Source organism: Mytilus californianus, unplaced genomic scaffold (assembly GCF_021869535.1).
Source record: "Mytilus californianus isolate M0D057914Y unplaced genomic scaffold, xbMytCali1.0.p SCAF_11, whole genome shotgun sequence".
In the NCBI taxonomy this organism is placed as follows: domain Eukaryota; kingdom Metazoa; phylum Mollusca; class Bivalvia; order Mytilida; family Mytilidae; genus Mytilus; species Mytilus californianus.
This window is the reverse complement of record NW_026262593.1, coordinates 47,472,554-47,490,429: the sequence shown is the minus strand read 5'-3', so window position 1 is coordinate 47,490,429 and position 17,876 is coordinate 47,472,554. Positions and strand designations below refer to the sequence as shown.

Sequence of the window (17,876 nt, the reverse complement as noted above, 5' to 3'; positions counted from 1 at the left end):
CAATACTGTTAGAAATCAACGTATGAATGTAATTGGCACTAACTCCTCATAGAAAGTCTAAAAATTCTTGAACAGCCAGTATCCATTTGACTTTGATTGAAAATGTGTTTTTACTATACTTCTGATAATTTGCTTTCACGTTAACTTTTGAAAGTACAGTAATTTAGAATGTTATCCTTCTTCTGGAGCACCTGAGGTCACCCTCCTTTTTTGGTGGGATTCGTGTAGTTCAGTCGTCAGTTTTCTTTGTTGTGTTTTATTAACTGACTTTTATTTGTCGTTTTTCGTTTGTTCCCATGGCATTTTCAGTTCGTTTTGAGTTCAACTTATGACTTTGATTATCCATATAGTAACATTGGAAACTCATTTGTCAGATGAAAAAAATATTGCGATACAGAATAAATTCTTGCCTTTTCATACTGATCTTTTCCAGTAAAAACTACTATAACCGGAGGGTCAATTGATGGTTCACCTTCTTGTCGGTCGTCTGTTTGATAACAATGTATATTATCAAACCAAAAATCAACGTAATCTGAGAAAAATAAAAATATGAATTAAAAGTCATCCATCTAAAGGATAAAAGGGGTCATTAACATCATCAAGATTCTTTAACATTTAAGTCAAAATCTGATCTCATAGTTTAAGCAAAAATACGTTTCAAATTTGACGTGTTCCGTTTTTTTTTTGTAAGGCATTGTCAGTTCGTTTTCTACTTATAATAGATATAAGAAGATGTGGTATGAGTGCCAATGAGACAACTCTCCATCCAAGTCAAAATTTATAAAAGTAAACCATTATAGGTCACAGTACGGTCTTCAACACGGACCCTTGGCTCACACCGAACAGTAAGCTATAAAGGGCCCCAAAAAATTACTAGTGTTAAACCATTTAAACGGGAAAACCAACGGTCTAATCTATATAAAAAACGAGAAACGAGAAACACTTATGAACCACATCAACAAACGACAACTACTGAACATCAGATTCCTGACTTAGGACAGGTGCAAACAAATGCAGCGTGTTTAAACGTTTTAATGGTACCAAACCTTCACCCTTTTTCTGAAACAATAGTGTAACATCACAACATAGAAAGACACAACATAAAATATCAACTGAAATAGCTTAACTCAATCAAAGGACATATTAACACCATTGAACATACACTGAACAAATAAATTTGACCTATGACACAATGTAAATACAAAATAAATAAACTAAGGGAAGAATAATAAAAGTAACATGTTATATCGGTAAGAAATGTTAATCAATTAAAGAAAAACAATATGCTCGAACAAAAAAATCAGCCATTTGCAATAACTTTAAATACAGGTAAATGAAAATAATTTTGTTGTTAGGTATACCTGTACAGTACCAATAGAGAAAGGAAATATTTTTACAAAATAAATAATTTTGATGTTCATAGTACGAAGTGAAAATTTATAGTTATACCAAACACTTATCAAAGCTGGTATATAGACCAGATATAACCCTGAATAACATTAAATAACAAAAAAGCAATACAATTAGTATCAACAAGTCAAATAAACAAGAAAGTACGATTTGAGAGTACTTGCAGTTACTGACAGATAGTTAAAAGCCAAAACAATTAATAATAAAAAATCATGCATCAGAGACTAAAATCAACTAAAACACATCCCAGGGATTTAGTATTTTAACGTCATGGACAGTCAAAGAAGACATGACTAGTGCAATGCCAAAAATAAATGTATCGACAGACAGTAGGATAGTTAGGAGTTTAACCTCTTTATAGATCTAAACGAACGTGGGTGTGTCTTAATACATCCCACTTGAAAAAAATACAAATTTAGTTATGTTTTAATTTGCTGATGACAAAATCGATATTAGTGCCAATGTAACCTATATTCAAAGATCTAATTACAACATTGGTAAGATATCTTTTACTAATAAGTTTGTTTAAAGGTTCGATGAGTTTACACGGATCACATAGTGCTTTCCGCGCTTTAAGTACAATATTATCGTAAAATTTAGGATGTGAAATACCGTTTTTAATCAGTTTTCTACAAGTACAGCCGAATTTACTTATCAAATCTTTGTATCTATGAAAGAACTTAGCAAAAGTTTTACGTAATTTATGGTAACGAAATCCTTGATTTAATAATTTACCAGTGATGCATTGATTACGTTCGTTAAAATCTATGACATCACTACACACACGGGCATAACGAACGAGTTGGGATATATATATACACCGTATGATGGAGCCAAAGGAACATCGCCGTCTAAAAAAGGAAAATTAACAATAGGGAATGAAAAATCGTCTCTTTTGTCGTAAATTTTCGTATGGAGTTTTCCTTAAGAGATTGAAATGTCCAAATCCAGAAAAGGACAACTACTGCTGTTTATGTTAGATTTAGTTAAAGTAAGTTCTATTGGGTAAATTTTGGTAGTATATTTAGAGAACTCTGGATTATTTAACGAAAAAATATCATCTAGATAACGGAAGGTATTGTTGAATGTATCAACCAAATGTAACAATGACGTGTCTTTACTGAGTTTGGTCATAAACTGAGATTCATAGCAATACAGGAATAAATCTGCTATTAAAGGGGCGCAGTTAGTGCCCATAGGAATACCTACTACTTGTCGATACACTCTGTCGCCGAAACGTACATATATGTTGTCCAGGAGAAAATTTAAAGCTTCAATCATATCTTCACATTTCCAGAAAGTGTATCTAGCATACTTTCCTTTTTCGTTACAGAAAAAGGCTTTAAACGAGTTAAAGCAAATAAATTTGTAATGAGATTTTTCAAAAGACCATTTAATTAAATATGAAAACTTTTTCTTGATAAGATTGTGTGGAAGTGTAGTATAGAGAGTAGAAAAATCATAACTGTCAACAGAATTAAAAGGACCATCAAAAGCATGTATTTTATCTAAAACCTCTAAAGAATTTTTAACACTCCAAAAATAATTAATACCATTATTTTCATAAGCTTTATTACAAAAGTTATTAACAAGTTTTTTGATAGTAGTAAGGGAGGTAGTTAGAAGGAATTTAAATGGTTTTTTGTGCAATTTAGGTAACTAGTACATAGTAGGGACTTTCAAATGTTCGGAAGAGTCCTTAAGCTGGGTAGTGCCAGTGATATGCTTGTTTACAATTTGACTCTCTGTGGAGCGTATGGACCTGAATGTAGATGAATTTGTAATTTCGTTTTGGAGAACTTCCGTGTAGTATATGCGTCACACCACCACTACATTATTTGCTGCTTTGTCTGCCGGTACGAACACAAACCGCTTTGCGAGTACTTTTTTATTCTGGAAATGGGAATATCATGGACCCTATTACTAATTTCAGAATTGTTTTCAAAATGAGATATACGAATATTAACAGTATTCATAATTTTATGTCAAATAACTGTTTAGAGATTTTTTATCAGATTTTTCACGTTTACACCAATTTTTACAGTAGACAGACAGAGCAGAGCGTCTTTAATGATCTGACGACACTGTTTCCAATCTATTTTAGATGGAGGACGATATTTCGGTCCTTTCTTAAGAAAAGTTATGACCTCACGGTCTTCGACGATGTTGAGGTCTCCTGTAAGGACATGACCATAGGGAACATATCTAAAACTAGATGTTTCACAATCTCAAGTGGAAGGAACATTATTTTCTATATTGACGTCTGATGTAACTGACATATAATTAAAAATCAAACTTCTGCTGGGTTTTTTATAAGAATACGAAATAATAGGTGGTTCTATATTATCAAAATATGGAGGTATTTGGCTTTGGATGATAGAGTCATTGAATATACTAGACAAGTTAATAAATCAATACCTCTATTTATATATTTTAATTTAAGAAAATGCCGTTTATGATTTTCAGGTTTATCGATACTAGGAAATAGCCTATGATGACAAAAGGCTGTAATAATACGGGTGTATTCATACATTGGGCTAAAAAAAGAAACTGTATCACACTCCAGAAAAATAGCTTATAATTTACTTATTGGTATCTGACCCAGTTTGCATAATACTTGATGACTGCCATTATTTTTTATTATAGATAACAGATCAGCAAGTGTATAATTTATACGGTGTTTAATACGTTGATTACGGTTTTTGCGTTTGCCATGAGACCTTTTATTTCTAAGTCGTTTATCGACAATTTTAAAGACATCGATTGAAGTTTTAGTTATGTTCCCCTGTCCTAATATTTTGTCATTAAGACCGAGAGGATAAGCTGTTTGAAGTCTTTTTATCCGAAATAATTCGCGAACTTCACGTGATTTTTTAAATTGCTTGTGTGATTCTCCTGGTTGTTTCTGAACGGTTTCAAGTGGTTGGAATTTAATAAATTTTAGATTGTGATTATGCTTATCTAAATGTTGATATATCAAACTTTTGATTTTTTTAGGTCTACGAAAGCGGTAAAGGTGTTCTTGATTTCTTTTGTAATAAGCTCGTCCCGTCTGTCCCACATATTGAATACCACACTTAGGTTGGGTTCAAGTTACCACATATATAAGGTTTTGAGTTTTTCAGGTAATGTCACAGGAAAAGGAGAGCGAAAAAGCTCTCCCGTTCACTGTTGACCGTACAGTATTTTGTGAAGTTAATCTAAAACAGGTTAGTCACTTTTTGGCATTGCACGGGAAAATTTGTGGATATCCACGCGCATTTTTGTTAAACAATCTGGCTGTAGAGGCATTCCAAATACGTTTGTTTAAGCACGTGGATATCCTAGAAGTTGTGTTGTTAATAATTTTCTTTCCATTGCGTAAAGTCATGATAATTAAATAGGGGTATAGGAAAAATAAAAAAGACCGGAGGTTGAAACAATGAATAAGGATCACAATTACGGAATAGGAAATAATAGGCAAAGCAGTAAAAGAAATCTTACAAAAACTGTTATAAAAGGCCCGACGTAAAGACTTAAGTATTACAATACTGACATATAACAAACACAGGGCAAAAACAGAGATTGTAAGAAATCTTAGTAAAACCATAGCAGGGGGCAATAATAAAAATAGCAGGCGTGGATGAGTATTTATACATCCAAACACCATAATATATAATTGAAAATTAAGAACAAAGATATAAACATGTGAAAGCTCTCTCACAGGCAAACAACCCATAATTAAAAAATATAAGGGCATACACCACAAGCACGGGGACACATTCTACTGCATCCACACAGCACTAGCAACAAACCCTGCAGTAAATAGATATAAGAAGATGTGGTATGAGTGCCAATGAGACAACTCTCCATCCAAGTCAAAATTTATAAAAGACGGTCTTCAACACGGACCCTTGGCTCACACCGAACAGTAAGCTATAAAGGGCCCCAAAAAATTACTAGTGTTAAACCATTCAAACGGGAAAACCAACGGTCTAATCTATATAAAAAACGAGAAACACTTACGAACCACATCAACAAACGACAACTACTGAACATCAGATTCCTGACTTAGGACAGGTGCAAACAAATGCAGCGGGTTTAAACGTTTTAATGGTACCAAACCTTCACCCTTTTTCTGAAACAATAGTGTAACATCACAACATAGAAAGACACAACATAAAATATCAACTGAAATAGCTTAACTCAATCAAAGGACATATTAACACCATTGAACATACACTGAACAAATAAATTTGACCTATGACACAATGTAAATACAAAATAAATAAACTAAGGGAAGAATAATAAAAGTAACATGTTATATCGGTAAGAAATGTTAAACAATTAAAGAAAAACAATAAGCTCGAACAAAAATATCAGCCATTTGCAATAACTTTAAACACAGGTAAATGAAAATTATTTTGTTGTTAGGTATACCTGTACAGTACCAATAGAGAAAGGAAATATTTTTACAAAATAAATAATTTTGATGTTCATAGTACGAAGTGAAAATTTATAGTTATACCAAACACTTATCAAAGCTGGTATATAGACCAGATATAACCCTGAATAACATTAAATAACAAAAAAGCAATACAATTAGTATCAACAAGTCAAATAAACAAGAAAGTACGATTTGAGAGTACTCGCAGTTACTGACAGATAGTTAAAAGCCAAAACAATTAATAATAAAAAATCATGCATCAGAGACTAAAATCAACTAAAACACATCCCAGGGATTTAGTATTTTAACGTCATGGACAGTCAAAGAAGACATGACTAGTGCAATGCCAAAAATAAATGTATCGACAGACAGTAGGATAGTTAGGATTTTAACCTCTTTATAGATCTAAACGAACGTGGGTGTGTCTTAATACATCCCACTTGAAAAAAATACAAATTTAGTTATGTTTTAATTTGCTGATGACAAAATCGATATTAGTGCCAATGTAACCTATATTCAAAGATCTAATTACAACATTGGTAAGATAACCTTTACTAATAAGTTTGTTTAAAGGTTCGATGAGTTTACACGGATCACATAGTGCTTTCCCCGCTTTAAGTACAATATTACCGTAAAATTTAGGATGTGAAATACCGTTTTTAATCAGTTTTCTACAAGTAAAGCCAAATTTACTAATCAAATCTGTGTATCTATGAAAGAACTTAGCAAAAGTTTTACGTAATTTATGGTAACGAAATCCTTGATTTAATATTTACCAGTGATGCATTGATTACGTTCGTTAAAATCTATGACATCGATCACTACACACACGGGCATAACGAACGAGTTGGGATATATATACACCGTATGATGGAGCCAAAGGAACATCGCCGTCTAAAAAAGGAAAATTAACAATAGGGAATGAAAAATCGTCTCTTTTGTCGTAAATTTTCGTATGGAGTTTTCCTTAAGAGATTGAAATGTCCAAATCCAGAAAAGGACAACTACTGCTGTTTATGTTAGATTTAGTTAAAGTAAGTTCTATTGGGTAAATTTCGGTAGTATATTTAGAGAGCTCTGGATTATTTAACGAAAAAATATCATCTAGATAACGGAAGGTATTGTTGAATGTATCAACCAAATGTAACAATGACGTGTCTTTACTGAGTTTGGTCATAAACTGAGATTCATAGCAATACAGGAATAAATCTGCTATTAAAGGGGCGCAGTTAGTGCCCATAGGAATACCTACTACTTGTCGATACACTCTATCGCCGAAACGTACATATATGTTGTCCAGGAGAAAATTTAAAGCTTCAATCATATCTTCACATTTCGAGTAAGTGTATCTAGCATACTTTCCTTTTTCGTTACAGAAAAAGGCTTTAAACGAGTTACAGCAAATAAATTTGTAATGAGATTTTTCAAAAGACCATTTAATTAAATATGAAAACTTTTTCTTGATAAGATTGTGTGGAAGTGTAGAATAGAGAGTAGAAAAATCATAACTGTCAACAGATTTAAAAGGACCATCAAAAGCATATATTTTATCTAAAACCTCTAAAAAAATTTTAACACTCCAAAAATAATTAATACCATTATTTTCATAAGCTTTATTACAAAAGTTAATAAGGGGCCTCGGTGGCCGAGTGGTCTAAGTAGTAACTACTGTAATCACTAGCCAGTCAACACTGAGGTTGTGAGTTCGAACCCCGCTCGTGCGGGTGCACTCGACTCCAATCTTAATTAACTAGGATTGCCAGTTTTCCTATCGAAGGTCGGTGGTTTTCTCTGGGCACTCCGGCTTCCTCCACCAATAAAAACTGGCCGCCACGAAATAGCCCAAAAGCGGTGCTTAAAAGTGGCGTTAAAACACCAAAAATCAAATCAAATCAAAAGTTAATAACAAGTTCTTTGAAAGTAGTAAGGGAGGTAGTTAAAAGCACTGATAGATTAGTAGTAGAACACTTACTAGATGCGGAGATGAAACGGAATTTAAATGGTTTTTTGTGCAATTTAGGTAACCAGTACATAGTAGGGACTTTCAAATGTTCGGAAGAGTCCTTAAGCTGGGTAGTGCCAGTGATATGCTTGTTTACAATTTGACTCTCTGTGGAGCGTACGGACCTGAATGTAGATGAATTTGTAATTTCGTTTTGGAGAACTTCCGTGTAGTATATGCGTCACACCACCACTACATTATTTGCTGCTTTGTCTGCCGGTACGAACACAAACCGCTTTGCGAGTACTTTTTTATTCTGGAAATGGGAATATCATGGACCCTATGACTAATTTCAGAATTGTTTTCAAAATGAGATATACGAATATTAACAGTATTCATAATTTTATGTCAAATAACTGTTTAGAGATTTTTTATCAGATTTTTCACGTTTACACCAATTTTTACAGTAGACAGACAGAGCGTCTTTAATGATCTGACGACACTGTTTCCAATCTATTTTAGATGGAGGACGATATTTCGGTCCTTTCTTAAGAAAAGTTATGACCTCACGGTCTTCGACGGTGTTGAGGTCTCCTGTAAGGACATGACCATAGGGAACATATCTAAAACTAGATGTTTCACAATCTCAAGTGGAAGGAACATTATTTTCTATATTGACGTCTGATGTAACTGACGTATAATTAAAAATCAAACTTCTTAGACGAATGACATTAACCATAAAATTTTATTTTTAATGCACCCACCTAACATACAGCTCAATCATATACCATTCGAAAGCACATCATCTGTACTACCTTTTTTGCCCGGTCGTCAAAAATTCGTATGGTGCAGTTTTCGTCAAATCACAACAAAAGGTCAAGGGCGGACAACTTCTAATTTTACAAGAAGTCAGCATTTTTGCATATTTTGTCTTCTGAATAACGATATTCTGTATGTACATATGGAAATCTCTTAGAACAGATGTTAATAGTAACTTGTCAAAAGCACTTTGAAATATTAGTGTCGGATTTTTAATAAATAGCGCTATTTTTCAGAAATTCCGTTGAAAATGACAAAAATACATGCATATCAAATTTTATGTCTGTGATTCAACTGTTATTCACCATAAAACCATATAACATATTTTATTTAGTGCTAAGGATGTTTTTGACATCATTTAATTACTGCAATTACTCTTCTTGTTGATTAAACAGCCAATTATAACAACCATGCAGTTGCCCAAAATACCGCCATCTGCAAAAAGATAGCTTTTTTCAGCTTTTCTTTGTTAAAACAATTGGGTGTAGTCGATATTATGTTGAAAATCACAAATTTTAAAAGTGCAAAGATGTTAAAGGATAGAATACACATGAAATTCATGCATTTATGGAATAGTTTGGGAGCGAAACTTTGATATTTCAATATTTCAATATTTGTATGTTTTCTTGGTTGCTTATACTGCATCTTGCTTGACTGAGGAAGTGAAAACTATTATAAGCTAGCCACTGAAATGTTCTTCATGCCTAGCCAAGATATTTAATCCTGTCAAACTACGTAATTTCTTGTAAATAAATTGAGACTCTCGCAATTATATTTACTTACATTAATTTTTGAATTGGGAAATCTAGCAATTTGCAATAACAATACATACATTTCCACTAATCAATTTTACTCCCTGAATAGTTTACATATAAATACATTTTAATATAAAGATGATTGACTGATTGTTGGTGTTTGACGCAATTTTCGGTTTAGCACTTTTGGCTACTAAAGTATTTTGCGGCGATCAGTTTTATATGGTTTAGGCCAATGGAATGGCCAAGTTACGTACCACCGACCTTCGGCAGGAAAACTGGCAATCCCCGTCAACAATACATTAGTTATAGCTATTAGTATCAAGGACGAAGTTACTGTGTAGGTTTCACAACACAAATCTACCAATCAACATTGATCACCTTTTGTAAAAGTAGGCAACCTCTTACAAAACAAAGCAGTTTTAATATTGATGTTTACTTCAGCTAAATGTTACATGTAAAGTTGTTTAATAGAAACAGAAATATAAATGCATTTGAACCACTTTTAATTCAAATTTAATTGGCCAGGATTCTGCATTTAAATTGCAATGTAGATGTGTCACATAATATTTTCATTTTAGGCATTTAAAAAAGGGAGCACTATTTTAGTAGATCATCTATTAAGCATTGGTTGAACATTGGTATATAAAAGATAGTACATGTATATTAAGAATACATATGGTTAAAATGAAGTTATTTTATTCCAAAATGGTTGAATTTATCCAGTTTTTTAATTGGTTTTATGTTATCTGATCTTAAAATATGTTCGTGGATATTTACTGTGCATTGAGCCCTCTGTTGTTGATCTGACAGAGACTTTTGACGATTTTTTCACTTTATTTTCATATTTTTCGGTTCAAGTTTCTAATGGTGCGAAGATCTCACAACGATAATAAGTGATATAATTTGACATGAAAAAATAAACCGTACAAAATGTTATGTATAAAAGTTAAAAACATGGGTTAAAACAATCTGACTTAAATTCAGATCAATCACGACACGCCTGCTCATATATCGCATGAGAATAACGAAATCAGAGAACTACATTTTAAAAAGATTAGGGTTAACTTAATGAGATAGCTTGAAAGCAGGTATGTTCTGGTAAATTTAAAGCGATTACTGTTTTTAGCGCTATTTGAATATGTGTATTATGAAACAAATCCATTCACGTATAACCTCCATATGTGCACTTTGAACTTCCATCATTCTACCAAGCAATGTCGGAGGAATATTGCTCATTACAATTTTGAGACTAACATATGGATATGTGAATGGAAAGAACAAAAGTAAAAAGGACGTAGGGACAAGATGATTCATACATTTCCGCTATATCATATAAAGATAGATAGAGATGGAGAGAGAACAACGAGCTCTATGACAACTGTTTTCCAATCGTTTGTTGTGTTTCAGCTTTTGGATTTGTCATTTAATAAGAGACTTTCTGTTTTGAATTTTCACTATGAGTTCGGTAATTTATGTTGTTTTACTAATTTTGTTTTTGCATCAATATCTGAGTTTTAAGTTCTGATGTCTTTTTTCGCTCAGCTTTGAAATTTATGGTTTTCTTTTCTTTGATTGAAAGAAGGGATAAGATAATAAGGAGGCAATCTGAAACCATAGTCGAAGAAAAACAGATAATAGCATGACCATGGCGAAAATGTAGGACTGACAAACAAATCTTCTTAAAACATTATACCGAATTGTGTAAACACTACATAAACCAGTATGGTGATTGCAATTGTTCATGAAGGTTATTCAATCTTAATTAATCTGAATTATTAATTTTCAGTCATATTTAATAAAAACAACTAACAAAGTATATAATAATAGGCTAACATTAGAAGGAATTCGCCGGATATGACATTGAAAAGCGCATGGTACAGACAGTTTTCATTCGAACATTGAACGAGAATAATCTTCGTAACATGCCTTTCCACATCGGAAAACTAATTTTTACCAAATATACTTCTTTTGTTCCTTAAAGTTCTTCCATTACCCTTTTTCTAAATATGGTTGATCATTATCTGCCGATATTAGCAATATTATCTAGCAAAAAAAAAAGCAAAATGATCCCCATTTGCAGATGGTGTGTTTTTGGGCAACTACAAAAGCTTCATTAGAAGGCTGCATCTGGACCTACATCATATTAATTGCAGTTTAAAATGATGAAAAAATTCCCTCGGTCTATAAACAATAAATCTATTCTATTTTTGACATACAAATATTCAAATTTCAGAAAACATTTAGAATTTATTGCAATTTTATCATTTTTGGAAGTTTTTTCAAGAAATTCAATTTTCTGTTGATATAGCGCAATCAACATTTAAGTTTGCACTTGATTTGAAATCATGGTAATTTGTTTTATAAGGTTAAGATGATTTTTAGGAAAAAATACCATACAAGTACCAGAAAATGGCATTTTGCGTAAATCTAGCAAACTTTTGGAATGTTCAGTTTTGACCTTTGACCTTGATTTAACGAAAATTGCACCGTACGAATTATTGACGGCCGGGCAAAAAAGAAAGTACGGGTAATAAGCTTTCGAATGATATATAATATAGCCGTATGTTAGGTGGGTGCATTAAAGTCGTTAACTAAGCGTCTTTTTGAAAATTGTTACTCGCCTATCTGCTGGGTTTTTTTATAAGAATACGAAATAATAGGTGGTTCTATTTTATCAAAATATGGAGGTATTTGGCTTTGGATGGTAGAGTCATTGAATATACTAGATAAGTTAATAAAATCAATACCTCTATTTATATATTTTAATTTAAGAAAATGCCGTTTATGATTTTCAGGTTTATCGATACTAGGAAATAGCCTATGATGACAAAAGGCTGTAATAATACGGGTGTATTCATACATTGTGCTAAAAAAAGAAATTGTTTCACACTCCAGAAAAATAGCAAATAATTTACTTATTGGTATCTGACCCAGTTTGCATAAGTTTGAATATCCCTTTTATATATTTCGCCTCTCCTATATAAAGCATCTACAAATTTTAAAAAGGGGGCTAGCAGATGCTATTGAAGAGTAAGCAGTTGTTGCTTTAAATACATTTGTGATATGGTTACCACAAATGCAGCAGGTCTATGGTCATCTCTGACTCACACATCTTTTGATTTCTACGATTTAGAAACCTTGGTTCTGTAAAACGATTTTAAAGTGAATTGTCAAATAACATACATACTGTGATTTACACAACCATATTGTATTGTTCCTTTCAAACTGGAGTCTAAATATTTGTAAAAGAGGTAATACACGTGTCTGATAAAAACGAATATAGATCTATTTATTCCTGTTCTCTAGTACACGTCCCTATGTTACCTTATTCACGTGTATTCGTCACCTGCACACCTAGCGAGCGTATGTATACCATAATAATTTGATGTTTTTGTTTTTATGTACTAGTCTTAGTGTTTTGGTGTAAGGATTAAACACTTTATATTTGGTTCAGGAACGAATGAGAACATAAGTTGTATTTGGATCTTTTAATATTGTATGTTGTATGATTGTACAAATATTTTTTCTTCATCCATCCTGATCTTGATCTATATTAATGACATTTCTAATGACATGCTTGGATTTTGTATATTGTTTGCTGATGACAAACAGGTACAATATTTCCAAAAAAGCAATCTTTAATCCAGAAAAATATAGTCTCATCCGTTTGACTTTGTCAAATGACTGTCTTTATTGTAAATTAATGTTACATTAGTAATTACACATCGGTCAACACAAAATGAACAGAATAATAAAGTATGATCAAATAGTTATTATGCATGTGCCTCAAAACCAGTATATCAGCAATATATTTATTTAACAACAGTGATAAGCAAGAATTTATACATAACTTAAAAAACTTAGGGTTATTGCATTAGAACTGCACTGGGAAGGGGAACTCTCAACAAGACTATAATCATAATCTATTTTCTAACATTTTAGAAAATTTTATATACACATTGCAAACAACAAACTTAAACTTCAATGTACATACATGTATACTATATTTAGTGTGATATAAATACAGCTCAACTTTCTATCATTCAATTAAGGTCATGGTTTATCATTTATTGGCTGAATGTGAGTGTCATTTCATTTTTTGCAGAAATATTTTCTAATTATAACAATCAGGAAATGAGGTTTGATTGCCAATGCGATTAATATCTACCAGAGATCAATTGACTAGGATGTAATTAATATCTTTATCATAAGCAACCATGCAGCATAAAACAATAAGCAAAACTCATACAGTATGGTAAGTTATAAAAGTCCCTGACACAATTAAAAAAAAAAGAAAACTCATATGCTCAGCAATACAGCAGACAGCATCGAACAACTGACACTTAATTATAGTCTCATCACTTGGGCTAGGCAGGTGACAATCAGTTGGAGTAAAATATATTTTTTTACCTAAACCCTCCCATAACCTTGGACAATGGTAAAACAGCACAGCATAAGAACTAACTATAACAGCCTTAAAACGTGATGAATTGAATTCTAAATTGAGTGATTTCAAAGATGTCGAGGGTTCATGGCATTTTAATAATAGCTTACTGCATGATATAGAATATATATTAAAACTGTCAAACAATTGAAAAATGAAGGATCAATTTGCAATTTGCAAGTTACAAGCCTGCTTCAATATGGCGAGTAAATTCAGATATTAAAGATTTCACTGTATCCAGATATGGTATAGCTGGAGGTTTTGTAGCTCGTTCTGACTATATTATGCACACATAGTTGTTGCAGTACGAATCAAAGGAGATGATTGAAAGCTGTTGAACTGTCAATACATAGCTTTCAGCATTTACTATCGAATAGGTCGGTTCCATGTTTTACTGAAAACAAAATTTTCCTTGGTATTGCTCAGCAAGGTAGTAGAGTACAAGATGTGCAAACATTAGCTTTATTAATTCTTATTATTTAATTTCTGGTCATATAAGTTATATCCACAGTGTATTCCAGGAGAATATAACAAAAAAGGCAGAGGCTATTAGCAAAATCATTAATATTGACGATTAGGTTTTGAACTTCGAGATATATCCTATGGTCAAAATATAGTTGAAAGCAACACGAAGCTTAAACAAATTTTAACTCCTTTTTTTACAATTCGAGAACTAGTTTAATTTTTGGCTTTTACTTGTAATTTGAACGGTAGTATTATTAGTTAGTCCTCCTGTTAACAGTGACAGAAAAGGCACCAATCATTTAGTTACGTGCAAAGCAGAATAAACATAAGTTGTTCCGGAATGGTCATCGTTTTTGTTTTGGTCGCTACTATTTAAGATAAATTTAAAAGATGTTTAATTTGCGTAAGACGTTTTAGAATTTCTGAGGTTGATAGAGTTTTGGTTGCAGGCAATAATTACACTTTGATGTTTGCGAACGGGAAATTTAAGTTTCAGACATGACTTGATATGTTTTTTTATTATTATTTACAGTTTGTTTTTAAAGATATTTCACCACTGGGTATTTTTTTTATATACTGCGCATCCTGGACAGTGAATCAATGAATCGTAGTCACTCGGAGTCACTGAACGTAGACACTCAGAAGTCACTGAACCCTTTGAACTGGGTAACGGGACAGCCAATGCGATATTGTTTCATGTATAGACATAGTGTAATGTTGGTCAATGAACAAGATTGAAATTATAATGGTATGCATCGATTATATAAGCATATGAAGGATTATGGTCCAATACTATAAAGTGGCACATTCACAGCTTCGTCTGCATTACATATTTTACGAGCAACTAACGCATGAGCTATATCATCAGCGGATAAATATGACGGTATTGTTTCAGAAAGATTTACAAAATGGACAGAAAATTGAGAGCAATACCTTATATTCTACCATGCAAAGAAACATATGAAGGAATACTGCAAAGCATTTAAAAGTCTATTTAAGTTTACTTTTTATAGTATCATGTGGGCACACAATTTCGCGGGAAAACATAGAAAAATCATCGTTATTCAGATTTAATTTCTTCAATAATAGTCACCAAAGACAACAAAGTCTACAACTGTCAAGAAAAGGGAACCTGTGGTTTTTGATGTCATTGAGGTTTTTATTTTGCTAAAATTATACTCCCAGTAGAACACCAAGACTTGTGCTTACTTTACTATGCGTTCTTTAGCTTATACATGTTTGTATGCTTTAATAAATTATCGCAAATTGATGTGAACATATGAATTTTTGTGGTGGGACATAAATATTTTTGTCGAGAAAAGTATAACGGATGGTTATAGTAAAGGCAACCATGTAATGACATCAAAACCTGATTCTTGTTGCTTTACTTTAAAAATATTAAAGGCGTAGCAAATATAGATATATGATATATGATAGTATATATTTAGACCGATATCAATCTTTACTCTCTAATCATTTTCATTAAGAAAGGAAAAAAATACATGACATTTTCTAAATTTGACTGTACTGTAACTGTTTCCGGTTTACATAGTTTCGAGCTGGCACGGCTACAGCTGCCGCTCAGAATGATATATCTGATAGGTAATTTTACTGCACGGTCACTAGAAATCAAATAAACCTAACGATGAATATGTGGTAGAAGATTACATAATCGTTAATCAGATTCTTACAATTTTGGAATTTAGCTTTCATTTAGCCGGTTGTTTTTGTGCGTCGAGCTGCTCACTGCTCCATTCAGTATCCAAACGTTGTGTTTGTGTTTTATTGGTTTCAAAGTAACTGTAGAATTTTATCACAAACATATTTCATGTTTGTTTAAACAGACTGAATTAAACATAAATGTATTGATGTGGGTTATGCGGAATGAGTTTGTAAGATTTCGCATTGATTTTATAACGGAGAGTTGCAATAGGCTGTGTAACAATAGACTATTTTCATATTACCGACTTTTGACTCTGGAGTTATTTCGACAGTTGACCTACTCTTTGGTGGGACATCCTGGTACTTGGTCAAGTACGAGCAACGTTAAAAAGTAAAATCAAGATTTAAATCGGTAAAATCGTGGGGGGGGGGGGGGGGGGGGAATTAAATGTTTTATGTAACCTATACACGACAAAGTAATCGGAAACTTTCAACTCAAATTGCACCTATTATGTGTTTGGTTTTACTTCTTTTGGTTGCTCTTACCTGACCGAGTACCAGGATGTCCGACCACAGATTAGAAAACCTGTCGACAAATTATATAATCCGGAGTCAAAAGTCGATAATATGAAAATAGTCTATTGTTGTTCGGTTTGACGGTCAGTATATAAGGTAACAGCACGAGTTTAATTATCGAGGATTGGGTAGTGACTAAACCAGCACACGTTTTATAGTTCGAAGTTTAAATTTTCTTTTATAAAAACAGTTTTGTATTTTTGTTTTCATATTGTTTAAGTATCTTGAACTTGTCGTTTTTATTTTGAGGATAATTTTGTTACCAAACACGTGCAGGATTCTGCCAAACAGTTTCTTTTGTGTTAATGGGGACTTTATATTTCAGTTTGGACTTTGAGGCAGAGGAGATATTTAGTATTTGAAAATAAAAAATAAAAGTTTGAGCAGGTCACTTCGCCATTCAGTACCACAGCATTGTATTTGTGTTTCTCCGTATCTACTAAGCACTTTAGCAAATAAATATTAAATGTTTGCTAAACAAAGTGAATTAAAACAGAAAACAATGTCCGTTGCATCATATAAAAAAGAAGAAAAGTTAATTGGAAAATGCTTTGATGAATGATATTAAAAAAATGGAAGAAAACATATAAACCACAGGGACTCTTGAAAATGTCAACCAAAAAAAATATTAGTAACAATTTTTATGACAAGAAAAATGCGAGAGCATTATGTACGTTAAATTATGCATTGGGTTTTACATGGAAAAAGATCCTAACAATATTTCCTTATTTTCGAAACTACGAAATTGTAAAGTAAACAATTCCAAGACTAGTTACTAATAAAAGTCTTTGCATAAACACTAAAGAACAAATTTTAATGGAAGCAAAAAATAGTATATATATAAACATTTATATCTAAAAAAAGAAACAATATAGAAAGAATGGAAAATAAGAAAAATACCGAACTCCAAGGAAAATTCAAAACTGAAAGTCCCTTAACAAATAGCAAAATCAAAAGCTCCAACACATCAAACGAATGGAAAACAACTGTCATATTCCTGCCTTGGTACAGGCATTTTCAAATGTAGATCTCAATAAGAAAATAGTCTGGGATCAGATGGATACACTATTGGTTGTTTTCTTTTAAAGAATTTTCTTGGATATATTTAGCTAGCGGTAAATGTGTTGTACATTTATGGCTATAGTATTGTGTAAAATATCACTATCTAAAAGGGGAATAATCAGTTGTAAACCAAAAGGTAATATACCAAGACAACACATCCAAAATGTTTGAAAACACTAGATTAGTTTATGATGTTTTAGTTTATACGGAAGAACATTATATGACTGGAACTCTCCTCCTTATTTATTATGAAAAGGCATTTGCCTAATTTTTTTGGAGATACATTAAAAGCGTATTTAACTTTTTCCAATT

At 32.3% G+C, this 17,876-nt stretch overlaps 2 protein-coding genes and 2 long non-coding RNA genes across 5 annotated transcripts in view; 1 reads left to right on the top strand and 3 right to left on the bottom strand.

Moving 5' to 3' along the window:
- LOC127720208 (uncharacterized) overlaps window positions 1-17,876 on the bottom strand; it is a 220,975-nt gene that overhangs the window by 100,381 nt on the left and 102,718 nt on the right. The gene's annotated exons all lie outside the window — the stretch shown is intronic.
- The window catches only part of LOC127720209 (uncharacterized), a 190,474-nt gene that overhangs the window by 100,518 nt on the left and 72,080 nt on the right, over window positions 1-17,876 (bottom strand). The gene's annotated exons all lie outside the window — the stretch shown is intronic.
- Window positions 1-17,876, bottom strand: part of LOC127720206 (uncharacterized) — a 106,186-nt gene that overhangs the window by 54,223 nt on the left and 34,087 nt on the right. For both annotated transcript variants that reach the window (XM_052226681.1, XM_052226682.1), the window contains exon 10: window positions 411-532. In XM_052226681.1, the coding sequence (XP_052082641.1) occupies window positions 411-532 (122 nt within the window). The remainder of the gene's footprint in view (window positions 1-410; window positions 533-17,876) is intronic.
- LOC127720212 (uncharacterized) overlaps window positions 728-17,876 on the top strand; it is a 72,811-nt gene continuing 55,662 nt past the window's right edge. The window contains exon 1 of the long non-coding RNA XR_007990668.1: window positions 728-1,001. This is a non-coding gene — a long non-coding RNA (uncharacterized LOC127720212). The remainder of the gene's footprint in view (window positions 1,002-17,876) is intronic.